The sequence below is a fragment of the Chionomys nivalis genome, chromosome 13 (genome assembly GCF_950005125.1).
Source record: "Chionomys nivalis chromosome 13, mChiNiv1.1, whole genome shotgun sequence".
NCBI lineage: Eukaryota > Metazoa > Chordata > Mammalia > Rodentia > Cricetidae > Chionomys > Chionomys nivalis.
Genome location: NC_080098.1, coordinates 22,134,780 through 22,151,747, shown reverse-complemented (window position 1 = coordinate 22,151,747; position 16,968 = coordinate 22,134,780). Strand labels below are relative to the sequence as shown.

At 40.4% G+C, this 16,968-nt stretch overlaps 1 protein-coding gene across 2 annotated transcripts in view; it reads right to left on the bottom strand.

The window, feature by feature from the left end:
• Positions 1–669: 669 nt before the first annotated feature.
• Positions 670–16,968, bottom strand: part of Usp6nl (USP6 N-terminal like) — a 141,586-nt gene continuing 125,287 nt past the window's right edge. For both annotated transcript variants that reach the window (XM_057787904.1, XM_057787902.1), the window contains exon 15: positions 670–4,153. In XM_057787904.1, coding sequence (XP_057643887.1) covers positions 2,787–4,153 — 1,367 coding nt within the window. In that variant the 3' untranslated portion in view covers positions 670–2,786. The remainder of the gene's footprint in view (positions 4,154–16,968) is intronic.

Genomic DNA, 16,968 nt, shown 5'->3' with positions numbered 1-16,968 from the left:
GCATTTGAGACCAAGGGTTCAACCCTCACCATTCAAAACAAAACCCACACTACAAAACTCCTGTGCTGAGTAAGATGGAGGGCCATGTCTGTGACCTCAGCACTTGGGAGGCTAATGCAGGAAGACCATCTCAACTTCAAGGTTAGCCTGGTATACAGTTTCAGAACAAGCAGGGATGCATAGCAAGACTGTCTCAAAAAACAAAAACAACAAACCACAATATCCCACAACAGAAACATAAGACAACTTCGTAGGCATTTTTCTTAAAGAGAGTTTCAAGCTAAAAGCATTAAGACATGAAGGAAATACAGTTAGCCGATACCTACCCAAGATATGATTTAAGTGGTCTGGGGTGAGATTTGAGCAGGAAAAACAAAACAAAACAAACAAACAAACAAACAAAACCTGGCAAAAACGAAAACTTAAGTTCACTAGTTAGGTCTAAAGATCAGCAGGGCTCATTCTCAGGAAACCTACAACCGTGCCCAAAGGCTCACTCATTTTGCTGAATAAAGATCATGAAGACTCACCCTTGACAAATACACTACGGGCATGCAGTTACAAAACAAAACTGGCTACCAGGCCCAGAATGCCCTCAGCAAATGTATTCTATACATACATTTTGAATCACTTTGTCAATATTTTTCCTCTTATCATTTCTTTTATTTAAAAAAAATTTTAAATAATAAAACTGTATAGTGGCAAAATAATTTTAAATTAAAATTTGCTACTTAAAAACCAACAGAGATACATTTTATAGTGGGGAAGACCTTATTGCCTTTAATAATACTTCAACCAAGGGAAGATGATGTGGTTCTAAACATGGTGTCACTGGAGATGAAAGCTGAACTGCAACGCATGTAAAACACCGTGGGGAAGCACAGAAGACATCTGCTGGCCCTGCAAGCACCAGAACAAAGCACTTGCCACGTGAAAACGGCACAGAGAAGACACAGAACAAAATATGCATATTACTTTTAGCATGTTAAAAACAATCACATCAAAAAGTATACAGATAAAAAATGCCATAAATGACATAAGAAAATAGTGTGTGTGTATATATATATATATTGCATTTATATATATATTCTACATTATTTACCACTATGATATATACTTTCTGGAGAGGCATAGATGCTGCCATCATAAACTAAATTGTACAGCTTGGTTCCTTGTAAGCCACAAAGTCACACTTTAAGAACTGTAATTAATATCCTCAGCTACATTTCTATACATTTATTTCTCACCTTCCACATGATCTAAATCAAGAGCCTGGTTATTTTGTCAGGGGTTGGGGTTTCAGTGTGGTGTCACCTTTAATATGCTGCATCTGTTTCCACACCTAACATCATTACCACATTGATTAATTACATTAAGATCATTATATACATTAAAAATATTGTCACGTTCACTAGCTAAACAAATGTTGCTTTCATCTTAAGACATATTCTTGTACCTCAAATGCTTATATCCCCAACATGGAGGAAGGGGACAATCACTGTTGGACTTTCTCCTTTCTGATTCAGATACAAGAAGGGAACAATGAGACAAGCCTCCACACAGAGCACCCTCTCTTAAGGACCCCACCATGTTGTCTATGTCGTGGTGACAGTAGTGTACAATAGCATATTTTAATTGTTTTAAACCATGAACCTCAATTATTTATCAAAAACTATGAAACATACTATTTTTTTTTACAAAGATCAAAATTCTAGATGCTTATTAGGGTATTTTTCACAATTTTGACCAGGATAATGTAATGGCCCAGTAAGTGTAGCAATACCCATCCACTATACGCAGTAAAGAATGAGTGTCTGAAGAAGCCCATGTGAGCGGTTCTCCTGGGGCTCTGAGAAACTGAAGCAGAGCGAGGAATAGCAGTCTGGCTAACGCTGCTTTCAAATGAACCTGAAAACCAACCTTCCACTGCCCAGAGTGCTGCAAGGACTGTGACTTCCAACTCCTTCTGCGGTCAGTGTCCTGCATCCGTCAAGACCAGAGCCAAGGGCACAGGGCACTGAGACAGCTGGAGGTGAGAGGACACAGTGAGCCTGTGCCACAGCCACACCCTCAAGCTAACTGACCCACATTTTTAGCACCATAAGTGGTTAGCCTTTCTCCCCAGTGTCTTTAATTTTCAGGTAAGGATACAATGGCAGTAACAGAAGGAGAATGACATTCTGTGAGATGTAGGATTCATAAAGTAAGGACAATTTTTTTAGTCAGTTTCAGTTTAGAACCTATGCTGAAATATGACCAGGGCAGGATGGGTAGAAAGATAAGGGGGGAAACACGGTTATGCCATGGATCTAGGTTAAAGATAGTTTTAAAAAACATTTCTAAGTTCTGTGATCAAAATCTGTATGCACAGGTGTATGTCACACCTATTAAAAAATGAGTGATAGCCTTCAGAACATCTCCTCTGGTGTGTCAATGCTTTCTGACAGTGGTCAAAACAGAATGTATCAACAGAGTGAAACATTCAGGTCTGAAGGAAAGATATGAAGGAAACAAAATAAAAAGCCTCACTGTGTGGGCATCCCTAAAAACTATTGCTATGTTTCCAGGTTCATCTCCTATTACGTTTCCGTGACGATGCAAGTTAAACACTCATCTCAGCAGCATCTACATGGAGATAAAGCACTTCCACACACTCTTCCTGACATACACTGGAACTGCACGAGTTGTTTACAATAGTATAAAATACTGCTTTGGCAACTATAAACATAGCAATGTGGCTATCACATGGTTACTGTTCTTTTGTCTTCAGTGAATACAGCCAACTCTCACAGCAACACTGACTCTTGAATAGAAAGTCCCTCTCTATTTCTGTAGCGATGTGCTGGAGGTGAGGGACCTACATATTGATACCCAGGAGGACTGGCATCTTCTACAGCTGGGTTAATTATATACCTCACTGGACTATCTACAGATACTTCTGGAAGGCCATGGTCCTGAAAAGGTATGTGTTGAAAGGCTGAGTATTTTGGTAAATTGCTTAAGTGGCTACGGCTAGCATCTCGAGTCCATGATTGTCCATGCATCTCAGGTCTGTATGTATAACTAACTTCTGACCATTTTCTGTTCTCTGGTAAATAATCCACTGGAGGAAGGATGAATTTTCCATTCTTTGGTGACCCTGAACTACCTGTATATCTCCCAGCACCAATGTCAATGGGAAGAACTTCAATTCGACTGGATGGTAGAACAACAGGAGTTGGGCGGCTGTAAGATTTCTCTGGAGAAACATCAACTGAAAGAGAAGAACCATACAGTCTCCTGGAAGGATTAATTTGGGTCCCAGGGTTGATCTGTGGGGACACAAAGCTGCTCTGGGCAACAGGTATGTGTTTTGGAGAGTTTCCATGGTAACCAGGGGGGTTGCTGTAGGAGGGTGGATATGCAGCTCTGTGCTCCTCCCCTTCTAACTGGGATGGGTATCGCACATGGCTGGGAGGCTGTACTTTCAAAGTAAACTTGTTGGATACTTTTGATGGGCTGGAATTTGGCTCAGTGTGCTTTCTTGGATTGTGAGGGTGGGTCCGTTCTGGGGCCTCTTCCACAGAGGCTCCGTTTTCATTCTCACCCCCAGGCACATTGTCATACTGGGAAGCATTAGAACCCCGCTTCCCATCACTGCCATCAAAATACTTCATCTTCTGCCTTGAGTTTGACATTCGGGTCTCAGCAGAACCTGGAATGGCAACTGTAGGAGTGGGGTACGCTGAATGACTTCTGCCTTCGATGGCATATTTAGCAGTTCTTTCAATCACTGAGGCATCTGATGGTTTTTTCCATTTGGGCATAAATTCCTTTCTGATGTTTGAAATTGCATTGCTATTCTGGTTAGCAGCTGCATGGTTGTAGTGTCTGGAACTGTCCTGTGGACCTGACGAAGGCTTCAGGTGTTTACTATCGTCATCCACTGACTTCCGTCTTGGTGGCCGGACTCTTTCTGGGGTACTGGTTCTGCTGTGGTGGGCAGGGGAATGCTCATGCTTCTTGTGAGGTGATCCACTTTCTCCTCTGCTGCTTAGCTGGGGGCTGGGCCTGCCAACACTTCTTTGTCCATTGCTCAACTGACTAATACAAGCAGAATTAGACTCGGGTGCAAGCTGTCCCAAGGGTTTCTTTGGGTATTCTTCCTCCTTACCTAAAGGAAAGATAAATTCATAAGTAAAACAAATACAGGAATGATGGGCTGATGGGCATCTAGTCTCAGAGACACAGTATTAACAACTGCAGACTGTCTGTGTAGAGAAAATGTCAGTAACTGACAGGTGGCAAGTTTAGATAAACGGCACTGAAACACAGCTAACTTCACCTAACACTTGATTCTTCTGTTTTCTTAAGACACACTGTCACACATTTTCCGTGCAAAGCTGATGCTCTTATTCCTAACACAACTGGCCAGTGGTTGAGTCTTAACATTATGTTATTTTCATTCTAACGCATGCCTTTGAAATCAATAAAGTTTTCGCTTTCAGTTTCAAACAGATCTGTCAGAGTTGCAAGTTGCAAGTTACTTGATAACTTACTGTGGTCCCAAAGTTCTCCCCACATTCTTATTATTTTGGGTATTTCCCACAGTATAACTTATTGTTTAAAGAAACATACTCTTCAACTGGAGACAAGCATCCTAAAAACATTCTACTTAAAAATGTGAAGACAGGAAAAGAAATTTGGAAAGAATGAAAACTACATTAGGTAATTTCTTTAATTAAAAAAAATTTGTGTGTTTTGTCTGAATATATGTATGGACACCATTTGCGTGCCTAGTACCTAGAACCCTGAGAAGTGGAGTTTCAAATGGTTGTAAGCACTGGGAATTAAAGTTCTTAAGCAACCAGTGTACTTAACCACAAAACCATCTCTCCAGTCTATTTTAGTTTCATATTGTAAATAATTAACACAGAATTGTAAGGAATTGAAGGAAAGTGCAATAAAATGGCTAGTTAGCAAGAAATATTTTTAAATTCTCTATTATAACATTACCAGATTACCATGAAACTAATGTAGATTACCATGAAAGGACTTCGTTTGGAAAAACTGCAAAATGTTTTATCCATTATTATAAAAGTTTTTTGTCATTTGAAATAAGGCTTTGCTTTCTTCAAATAGTCACTTAATGATCCACTTAACTGATACTTACTATGATCTGCATGCATTGCTGTGAATATAGAGATGTGATATTTTTGTGTGACTCTAGTCACCACAACCTTGTTATTTCGGCTGTATTTAGGGGGTGGGGAAAGGGATACCATGTTTATTACTCCTAGAACTCTCACACTGCAAGCTTCTTAAAGAAAGTTTTAATTGGTACCTAACAGTTATAGACCCACTTCTTTAGGGTACTTTAAGAGAAATACAACGCTCTGTTTAGAAGGGGAGAATGAGCAACATCATCCTTTAAATACGTTGCCAGCATCAGTACTGTGCAGGGTCCAGAGAATGGCTCAGAGGGTAAAGGCTGCCAAGCCAGAGTACTCAAGTTTGATCCTTGGAACCTACATGACACAGACAATAAGTAGTTGTGGCAGAGCATTTGCTTAGCATGTATAATGCTCACAACTGCAATGTGTGTTAGAAAAAAATACCTACACGCTTAACTGGAGGATTTCTAAAATTATGAAATAAAATACAATGAAACAAGGTACATAATATAAGTTTTTATGTCTACTGTTATGTTAATATTTTTTAACATGAACCAGAAGTGAAGTGAGTTACCAATAGCATGCAGAAAATAACCCATTTATTACAAATTCTATACAGTTCTAAGCCTGCATCTGAGGCACGAAGGTAAGGAACAGGCACTAGTTAGTGCTGGTTAACAAAACAGAAGTGCTCTGGAACAGAGGATCATTATGTTGTCTTAGTTGCCATAAACGTCTGCTATGAACACATAGTGCTTCCATAATGGTTTTCAATAGTCCAGATGATAATGACACACAGTTTGGGGTAAGACTTGCAGGCCGCATTTTCAGCGTAATCCTAAATGTCCTAAAGACCCTGCCAAATGCTTTACTCTGTACGTTAACAGTGATTTTCTGACTCACTAAATGAACAACCTTCAGTAAAAACAAAACCAGCCTAATAGACAAGGCGTTCTCAATGGAGCTAGCAATCATGTACTCTGCTTTCTTCATGCTCAAACATCTATTCCAGCTGATCCATTCAGCGCTTCTTCCCTCACATACATATTATGTTTGCGGGTCTGGGATTTAAGACATCTGGCTTTATTATTTTCAAAAAGTTGAAAACTAGAGTTTCCTCATCTCCATACTTTATAATTTTACAGTCATGGTTGACCTTGTCAAACGCAAAGTTCAAGAACCCTCACTCCATCCATTTCATCTAGTTTTTTTTTCCCTTCAAAACCATGGAAGCAAAACCAAAATGGGACAATGCCCACACACCAGACAAATGTAACTGTCCTGTGCTTCTCGGCTCTTCTCACTCAACACAGAATCACTGGCTGAGGTTCTACTGTAGGAAACAAAAGAAAGGTAGACAGCTAGAGTGTGTAAGGAAGACCCAAAGAAGAAGAACTTGAAAAAACCCGAAGTGAAGGAAGCTGGTGGGGAAGAAACTCGATGAAGACGAGAACACGTATGAGAAAACACACATCCTCCACATTTAGGCACGGACACCCACCTTTATTCAGCAACAGCCATTGGTGTTTATTCTGAAAGCCTTTGAATAAATACAGGATGCACAAGCAAAGTATGGAGTTGTAGGCAAAAGGTCTGCATTTCTCAGGAGAAGGAATTTTAAACTAGCAAGTAAGAGACAGGCAGAGGTGGGAACTCGTGCAGGTACGGGAGAGTTTATTTTCAGTGTAAAGAACAAGACACATTTTTCACCTCTCATTTTCAGTACAGAAATATGTCTAAGGAAAACCAACTAACACTGTATTCATCTGACATTTGGTGTGAGTCTAGCCTTCAACAGCTGAGTCATCTCTCAGCCTAACACACACATCTACAGACTGCGTAAGAATTGACAGCAAGCTGGAGAGATGGCTCGACAGGGTTCTTCTTCTGGAGGACCCAGGCTCAATTCCCAGAAACCACATGACAGCTTATAAACTTTGCTACTGCAGTTCCAGGGAATCCAGTGCCCTCTTCTGGTCTCTGTGGGCACTGCATGTATGTGATGCACAGACATACATGCAAGCAAAACCATACACATAAAACCTAAAAATAATAATTTTAAGAATTAAAGGAAATTCACTGAATGGCTAAGTGACCAAAATGAACACTGGGGCACAATGTTTGTGTTCTAAAATATTCAAGAAAAGCTTCTCACACCAACTCATAGCACATTTTCACCACCCCAGCAGCTTCTCCTGTCACCTTCAGAGTTCCTAGCTCATTAGAAGAGTGTGAATCAGAGCAATAGCACACATGTGACAAGCCAGAAACTCTGATTACAACAAACACAGCTCAGAGTTAAGAAAGTAGAGTTTGGCTTACCTCACTCAGGTAAGCCAGACCCAAAAAAAGAGGAACATGGGATGTACTCACTCATAATTGGTTTCTAGCCATAAATAAAGGACATTGAGCCTATAATTCGTGATCCTAGAGAAGTTAAATAAGAAGGTGAACCCAAAGAAAAACATATAGTTATCCTCCTGGATATTAACCTTCATCAGGCGATGAAAGGAGACAGAGACAGAGACCCACATTGGAGCACTGGACTGAAATCCTAAGGTCCAAATCAGGAGCAGAAGGAGAGAGAACACGAGCAAGGAACTCAGGACCGCGAGGGGTGCACCCACATACTGAGACAATGGGGATGATCTTTTGGGAACTCACCAAGGCCAGCTGCTGGATTGCGTCTAAAAAAGCATGGGATAAAGCCGGACTCGCTGAACATAGTGGACAATGAGGACTGCTGAGAAGCCAAGAACAATGGCACTGGGTTTTGATCCTACTGCATGTACTGGCTTTGTGGGAGCCTAGGCTGTTTGGATGCTCACCTTACTAGACCTGGAAGGAGGTGGGTGGTCCTTGGACTTCCCACAGGGCAGGGAACCCTGACTGCTCTTCGGGCTGCTGAGGGAGGTGAAGTTGGTTGGGGGAGGGGGAGGGAAATGGGAGGTGGTGGCAGGGAGGAGGCAGAAATCTTAAATAAACAAACAAACAAACAAACAAATAAATAAATAGAAAGTAGAGTTTGGGGAGGAAAGCCACACACAAGATTATACAATATCTAGTTAACCGTCAGGTGACAAGCCCTCATTAGGTACCTGTGTGTAAAAGCCAATGGTCAATATAGTAAATGCACAAACACATTTATAGGAAATGGCCTCTTTGTTCCCATAAAACTTTTCAATGAACAGACAGTAGACAGGAATATAGAAGTGCCTCCTAAGATGTAAGTGCTTAAAAATCAATTCCTCTAAATGTTAAAAGCAGTGAAGCAAGCTAGGCCCAGAGTGCTTCTTAGAGAGGGAGAGGTATCACAGGTGGCAGGGCCAGAAGGCACTGCTTCGGGTGCTTAGTTCTGAACAGTGTCCGCTCACTTGCACTTTCTGCTGTGCATGGGGAACAGTCTAAGGGACACTTACGGCACAGTTGTGTCTTAGTACTGTTCTGCTGCTGTGGAGAGACACATGGCCAAGGCAACTCTTAAGGAGAGCATTAACTGGGGGCTTGATTACAGTTTTAGAGGGTTAGTCCATGACCATCATGAGTAAAGCAGACAGGCATGGCACTGGAACAGTAGCTGAGAGCTTTACCTTCTGATCCACAGGCAGCAGGCAGACAGAGAGACAGTGACTGGGTCTGGCATGGCCTATTGAAACCTCAAAGTCAACTCCAAATGATAGATTTCCTCCAACAAAGTCACAGCTCCTAATCCTTACCAAACAGTTCCATTAACTGGGGACCAGGCATTCAAATATAAGAGCCTATGGGGGCCATTCTGGTTCAGACAACTACAGTCTGTGACAGTGGCATCATAATACATTTCCCAGAAACACTTGCTGGCTGACTGGTTACATTACAATCACACTACTCCCATGAGTCTCAGCAGTGCCACTATAACCAATGTGTGCACGTTCTTTACAACTCAATGATGGTCTGGGCAAACGTACCTGTGGAGGATGGGAAATAAAGTGCGGAAAGAAGACCAGAGAGAGGGACCAGAACAGGGTGCAGGAAAGAACAGAACAAAGCAAGGGAAAGGAATGAATGTGATATAGTGGAACGGACCAGAGAGGGGGAAACCAGAGCTGCATTGAGAGATGGAGGTGTCCCCAGGGAACCTATGAGTGGGGCTCCCCTCACAGAAGCAGGTTCTAAACCATGCCTCAAAGACCTCTCAGTTCCAACAGTCGAACCAAACCACAGTCTCTTTGTCAAGCAATTTGACCTCTGTAACTAATGAAATTAAGAGAAAATACATACATGATTTCTACACAAAAATGATTTTATTTTGGTGCAGATTAAGTATTCAACTTTTACTGGGTCAAGGAAATACTGTGTGGAACCTATAAAAGCAACAAGGGTCACTATCAGTCATGTTTTTATGTGCTAAAAGTATTCTCTATCACAAAAGTAGACTGAAGCAAATCTGCAAGTAGCTACCTTAACACACACACACAGTCTTTGGTTATCTGGTGTTTTACACTCTCATTACTCCCGAGCAACAGTGAGGAGAAGACTCGCACAACTACGTAGAAACAGACGCACTGAGCAGGGCATTTTTACAGTCAGTATTTGTTGCCCATGCTTTTAATCTGGGACTCTTCTCGGCAGGGCAATGGTTTTGCTCCCTCTACTGGTGTTCCTGCTCAGCTTCAAGGCAGGAATTTACTTTCTCTTTCCTGACAACACAAAGGTGAGCTCCGGCCATGCGCTGTCAGAACTCTGGGGGAGGCCACATTAACAGCGCTTCCCCACGTTCAGTAGCATAAGTGCTGACAATCTTCTCTCCCCACTCACAAGAAATGTAACTTAATACGATTTAGGACAAAACCAAATGTTTATTTCCTTTTTTGTTTTTCTTTGTTTAGCATTTTTTGTCTTTACAAGCTCCAAAATGACAACAGTGGTCTACTCTAACTTCCCTAAAAAGATAAAAGGGTCCCTTTTCTGTCTCCTCGGGCCTGTCCATTTTTGGTCTTGCTCAGGTCTCTGTCACCACCCAGTGGACACCACATTTTACTACAGAGTGGAGGTGAACTGCCTTAGAGGACCCCGTAAAAGACATCATTAGAGTGCTCCTGAGCTTCTCCTGGTGCCCCCTTCTACTTCTAAGTTGCAACAACACAATTCCAGCACACAATGAAAGTGACTGGCATGTACAAACACGACACAGAACGCCCCATCCCCAATCTGTTTTGTGCTAACCTTTGTGTACAGATTACTATGTTAAAAGGGACTGGAACGTCAAAAGGCTGTCTGCTTTATGCCAGGCATGCTATCAGTGCTAACGATGCTGAGATGTGGCCACTGCATCCAAGGGACACACACTAACACGAGTGTTCAAGCACCAAAAGAAAGAAGACAAGTGCAAGCATAAGCATTTGGTAAACACAGGTGATCAAATTTCAGGGTTTTGGGATCCTGCAGGTAGGCTGAGAAGGCTTTAGGTGGGAAATAATAATGCTTACGTCATGTGTGAAAACTGACAGCTTAGGTCAGAGACAATGCGCAGGTGAATTCCGAGAACTAAATGTTGAAGATGAATATATACAAAGGCAAACTGATGTTAAAGTGCACTTCCCACTTTACTCTGCAAGCTCTGCCCACAGCAGGAGAAGCTACTTTTGAATAGTAAACAGCACTGCTCTGGACTCACTCTGAACTATCAATGCCTATCATTTAGCAGTTGGATGATATTGGATAGTTATTTAACCTTGAACCCATGTTTCCCCATCTATAAGCTAGAGATTAGTAATAATGATGCATAATGACAATGAAAATTGTTCACAGTTCTAACAAATAGGAAATAAATAACAAAAATTCCTATCAGGTTGAAAGACCTCAAGAAGGAGAGGCGAGAAGTAGACAACAAAGAAAGGCAAACCTGGTGAGAAGTAGTGGGCTTCCCTGAGAAGAGGGTGGTATGCAGCCAGATTGCCTGCAAAACCATCAAAAGAGCACTAACCCAGACATAGCAAACAAGCAGGAACAGGCTCAGTTAGGGTCACTGCTAAGAGGTCAAGAATACTGTGTGGCAATTATGCCCCCCAAACACCCCGATTTATCAACATCTTTCATATCCTCAACATTAAGGTTTAAGGACAGAGAAGTTGAAAAGAATCAAGCACCTGAGCAATTCTGCATTTTTATTAAAGAATCTATCATTATTTTATTTTAAAAATATATAAGAGGATTTAACTGTAGTTGACCTTTTTTGTATTAATTTAACATATGTAAACGAGCTACTGATTTGAACTTTTGACTTTAAATGCAGACATTGAGCACTGGTACATTCAGAAAACTTAAGATCCAGCACAATCTTGAAGAGGAATAGGGTTCCAAGTTATTTTATTAGTTTGTTCTGTTTTGTAGTGTTGGGGGTAAACAAAGAGCCTTGGGGTGCTGGGCAGGTTTTTTACGACTGAGCTCCTGCCCAGCAATTATAAATTATTTTACAACTATGCAAGATTTGTTCCTAAAGTGATATGCTGATATGCTGAAGGGAAACCGGATACAACGCACACACACATACACACACACAATCTAAAATATTTGTAGTCAATTGTAAATAGAACCAAACATTAACTAAAATTCCTTTAAAAAATGTTAAAATTACTACAGATATAACTGGGTGGTGGTGACACACGCCTTATCCCAGCACTCAGGAGGCAGAGGCAAGCAGATCTCTGTGAGTTTGAGGCCAGCCTTGTGTACAGTGTGAGCTCCAGGAGAGCCAGGGCCACACAGAGAAACCTTATCTTGAAAAAGAAACAAACAAATTACAAGATAACATAAAAATGTTATGCTAACTTCTTTAAATGAAACAACAGCCAAAAAAACCCCATAAATTTTATAATCTGGATTTTAATAAATAAAATGCTAATTTTAAAAAGCCTAAATAAACCATATACAGAAAAATTGTCTTTGAAGACCAAAAAGCCCACAAAAGCAAATAAATACCATATTCCAAAGACTATTAGGAAAAGCTGAGTTGGTCATGCAAATGTGAACCCTGGGCAAAGACACTCATAGGAGACTCACACTTCGCTGTGATGTTACCGAAAGTACTGGAAGGGGAAGAAAGATGAACTGGAAAACAAGCAGCTAGGAAAGACTTCTATGCCAACTAAAGGCTCTGGGTTTTCTCCGGAAGTACTAGCCTTCCCTACAAGAGGCTAGCCATGCCTCATCATTTCCCCAGGAGGGAAGGAAGCCACACAGACTCAGCGGCCCGCTTAAGACACTGCTCTGAGGGAAATCTTTACAAGATATTACAAAGCCTTAGAAACACAGAAACTGATTGGGTTCCAGGAAGCTGGGGGTTGCATGGAATAGGAGATTTTAAATCTAAAGATTAATGAGTGTTGCCCATTTTACCACATCATGAAATACAGAAAAATAGGAAGTTCAGAGGTTGAGTGGAGATAACTGACCCAGTTTGCAGTGTGAGGGACAGGCAGGAAAGATGCCCACTCAAGGTATTGACAAAACAAATTGGAGCCATAGGTTCCCAGGACTAAGGTCTGGGATGGAAGTAGAGATTAGAAAGTCCTTCAAAGAACCTGCTCAAGTATATCGATCAGAATAAACAACTTTAGACAGTGCATCCAAGATAAGCTCAGGAGAAGCCGGTGCAGACTCAAGCAATGGAATGGTGAGAAGAGTTCAGAACAAGACTGCAAGAACATCTGGAAGCCAGCATGAAATGACTGCAAACTGCTCTAGACACATACAACTGCATGCTTTCTTCCCCGATCCAGCCACCAGCTGTCACCACCAGTACAAAAGACCACGTAAAGGAGAAAGTGCAAACTAGATAATCATTTTTTATAAGCTAAACAAAAGTCCAGCATTTTTCTGGGGCGTTTGGGGGAGCACATGTATCACAGCCAATGGCAACAAAATGCTTGCTTTTTAGAAGGGTCTCTCCACTTCCTATTTTCTGAAAATTAAGTTATTTAAGAAAAATTTCGGGGCTGGAAAGATGACTCAATGATTAAGGGCACTGGCTGCTATTCCAGAAGACCCAGGTTCAATTCCCAGCACCCACATGGCAGCTCACAACTGTCTGTAACTCCAGTTTCCTGGGATCTGACACCTTCACACCAATGCACATAAAATAAAGTTGAAATAAATTATTTTAAAAAAGAAAATTTCTTGATTTTTGTATATAGGTAATAAGCTATAACTTTTGCCCAAAATGTCATTCACAACGGATCAACACACAGTTCCGAACAGCATGCTTATGAATGGCTTCCTCAGAATAGAAGCCATTTTCAAGGAGAAAACTGGTGAAGGAGAAAAAAATTCAACATTTATTCCATCTTTTCAGTAAGAATTAGATTTAAAGGCAATCTAAGTGTCCCTGCTGATAAGACAGGGAAAAAGCTCTTTGTTACAAGAAAGTCTATCAAAAAAAATATAAAAGCAATGAATTTGAAAACCACTCTTTTGTGGTCTCTATCTGACTTGTTCAAGAATACAGTAAATTCTTGCCCTACTTGAGCCAAAGGATAAGCCCTTATACTAAAAATAATAAATAAATAAATAATAACCCCCAAATCTGCAAACCTTAATCAATCAACCAATCAATCAAACAACATAGAAGGCAATCAAAATACAACTGGAAATATTCAGCATGAATAGACATGAGGATATACTGGGAAATCACACTGTTACTCTTGTGGATGTGGCTATGGTGCCATAGTTAAGCCAGAAGAATACCCTGGTTTCACAGACACAGTAACTGCAGCTTTTAGGTGATGTATCTTGATATCTTTACTTTCATTTTTAAATTCTTCAATACATTCAATAAACTGTATAATGGGCATGTGTGTGGTAGGATGGTCACTACAAATTTCCCTACCTGAGTAAATGTTTGAAAAGATCTGTTGCGGGGATGACTGCCAGTGGGACCAGGACTTATCCTGGGTACATGAACTCGCTTTCTGGAGCCCATTCCCTACGATGCAATGCCTTGTTCAGCCTTGATACAGGGGGAGGGACTTGGTACTGTCTCCACTTGATATGCCAGACTTTGTTGACCCTTCCCCCAGGGAGGTCTTACTCCCACTCCCTCTGAGGACTGGATAGGGGTGTCTGTAAAGAGGGGAGGGAGGGGAAACTGTGGTTGGTACGTAAAATGGATAAAAAAAATTAAATCAAAGTTTCAAAATACGAAAAAAAGAAAAAAGTCACAAAGTTTCCAAAACTGCTCAAAAGTAAATAAAACATATAGATAAGGTGAATGTACAAAAACATTAACAATAGTAAGTTTAGAAACAGCTGAATATTTTCTTAACTTGGAAAAGTTAGTTTGAATAACAAAAAAGAGAGGAACAAGGAAGAATTATTTGTTGAACATATATCAAAAGTCTCAGAAAACTTCTAAGAGCCAAACACAGTGACTACAGAAACAGAACTAAAAATAAAACAAGTTGGGCATGGTAGTTCTTTTCCACTATTAGAGGGGCTGAAGCAGGAGGATTGCTGCTAGCTACAGAATAGACCCAACTTATAATAGCAATGGAAATGAGCTGGCTCAGTGGGTAAAACTGCATGGCTGAGGTTGAGCCCAGGTCCTACATGGTAGAAATTGAGAACAACTTTCAAAAATTATTTTCTGAATTGTACTCCATTCCACCATATCACATAAAATACATAAATATACATTTTTTTTAAAAAAAAAACAGCAATTGAAAAGCTAGCATTGCTCCCAAGGGAATGGGGAACATAGCCTGACCTCTGTCTGTTTTCCTCTCATGACTTAATGACAACCACAGCTTTAGTGAGCTGTCAAATCTGCAACATATCTTGGCACCGGTGGCCAGATGTCCTTTGGAGAAAGAGTCTCAAGATGAGGTGGGGGCTAGAGTATGCACACTAGAAGTGTGCAACAGTCTTAGAAAGGAAACAGTCTCTACCAGGGTTCCTTAAGAAGTGCAGCTAAAGAAGTTCAGTAGAGCAGTACAACTAAAGGTAGAAAGTTTTCCTTAGCAGAATCTAATTTTTAAAACAGGACTTTTCTTTTCCAAAACCCATCAATATTTAAGTGCAAATCTAATAACATTAGGTGATTCTTTTTTGATAATTTAATAAGATAACAATGATATAAAACTGATCCTACATGATATTACAAATACTTGCAACTGTAAAAGTAGAGACCAATAGACAGAAACAAAACACCAAGATATAATATATTAAGTGATGTTGATCCCTGTGGCTGTTTGAAAAATAAGAGAATTGGGGTATTTTCCAATAAACCAAAGTAATTCTTAGACTTAATCAGACAAATTGATACTCACTAAAAAGATTTAAGCAATTTAAAAAAAATTGCAAAAAATTGAGAAATATTCGAACAAGGGAAGATCTTCATATAAATTGTCTTTATTAATACAAATAAACCATAAGAAAAAAATACATGTAAAGAATTTGTAACACACAGTCTGCCAGTGACTTCCTAACTGCCAGGGGCTGTGTACAATGCACAGAGGGCAAACAGGGACGCTGTATGAGTGTACCTATAGACAACGCACACAGGGTAGAGAAGGCACAGATGATGAAATAAATCTGTAAGGAGGATACTAGACTTACAACTCAAGGAATGTAAACCAAAACAAGAATGGGATCCTCTACCCCAACACTAAAAATATTAAAAATTTCACAACAGCACGCTCTTGTGAGGATTCTGCTATATACTCTTGGCAAGCATACAATTTTGTGTACTATGTAAGGAGCCAAAGGGAGTGTCAGTCATTATACTTTTAAAAGGGTGGCTATGGGGATGGAAAGATGGCTCAACAGCTGAAAATACTGGGTGCTCTGGCAGGACCAATGTCTGATTACTAGCACCCACTTGACAGTTTGTAACAGTCTGTAACTCCAGCTCCAGAGGAGCCAATGCCCTCCTGGCCCCTCTGAACACAAGGCACACAAATGACGCACAGATATATATTCAGGAAACATCCCATACACATAAAAAGTTGAAGGATGGGTATGACTTGGAAGGGTCTCGATACAATTTCATGTCACGTCCCATCAGTTCCATACGTAATCCACAACTTAGAGAGGAAAACAATAAGTCATGGGGGCAGAAACAATCTGAAAATAAACATTGTTACAGTGTCTCTGGTTCTAGTTACCCACCCCTTTCCTTTTATCTCCCAGCCAGACTCCCCTCATTTTCCTACTGAAAATATTCTACAAATTGCTACTCCTATAAAATTAGGAGCACAATTCTACAGTTATTTTTATAGGGGTAAATGAGAAATGCCACATATGTGACATAGTAACATTCTGAATAAACACTAGTTATTAATTAGGTACTAAACAGCATCATGATCTGTTTCAAACTTTACCTCACCATGTATTTCTGAGGATATTAAATAGTTCTCCAGTGTATATGCATTTTTTTCTTTACATGTATCTTTTATTTAAAAGTGCCTTAAACTCTTCTTTAATATAGGCAAGACAATTTAAAACAAGTGTTAGATAGGGACAGTATAGTAATTGCTGTTCTAAGTGCATTTTCTGCTACAGGGAAAAATTAGTGGAAAATAGGCATCATTATACTGAACAGGGAGGGTTGACCTCACTTAGCAAAGGCCACAGTTTCCCATGGCCTATGCTCAACTCAATTACCACTGTGAGGAGGTGTTGTCTTGTCAATTCTAATGACTCCAGGACTCGAGTGCTGGTTAAAGCCCCCTGTTAAGTCAAAGCATAGCAGCTTGGTCTTCTGAGGGAAACAACTCTTCCTGGATGTGAGTCTGTTTCTTTTCTTACAGAAGCATCACACAGGGCACATGATCAGGAA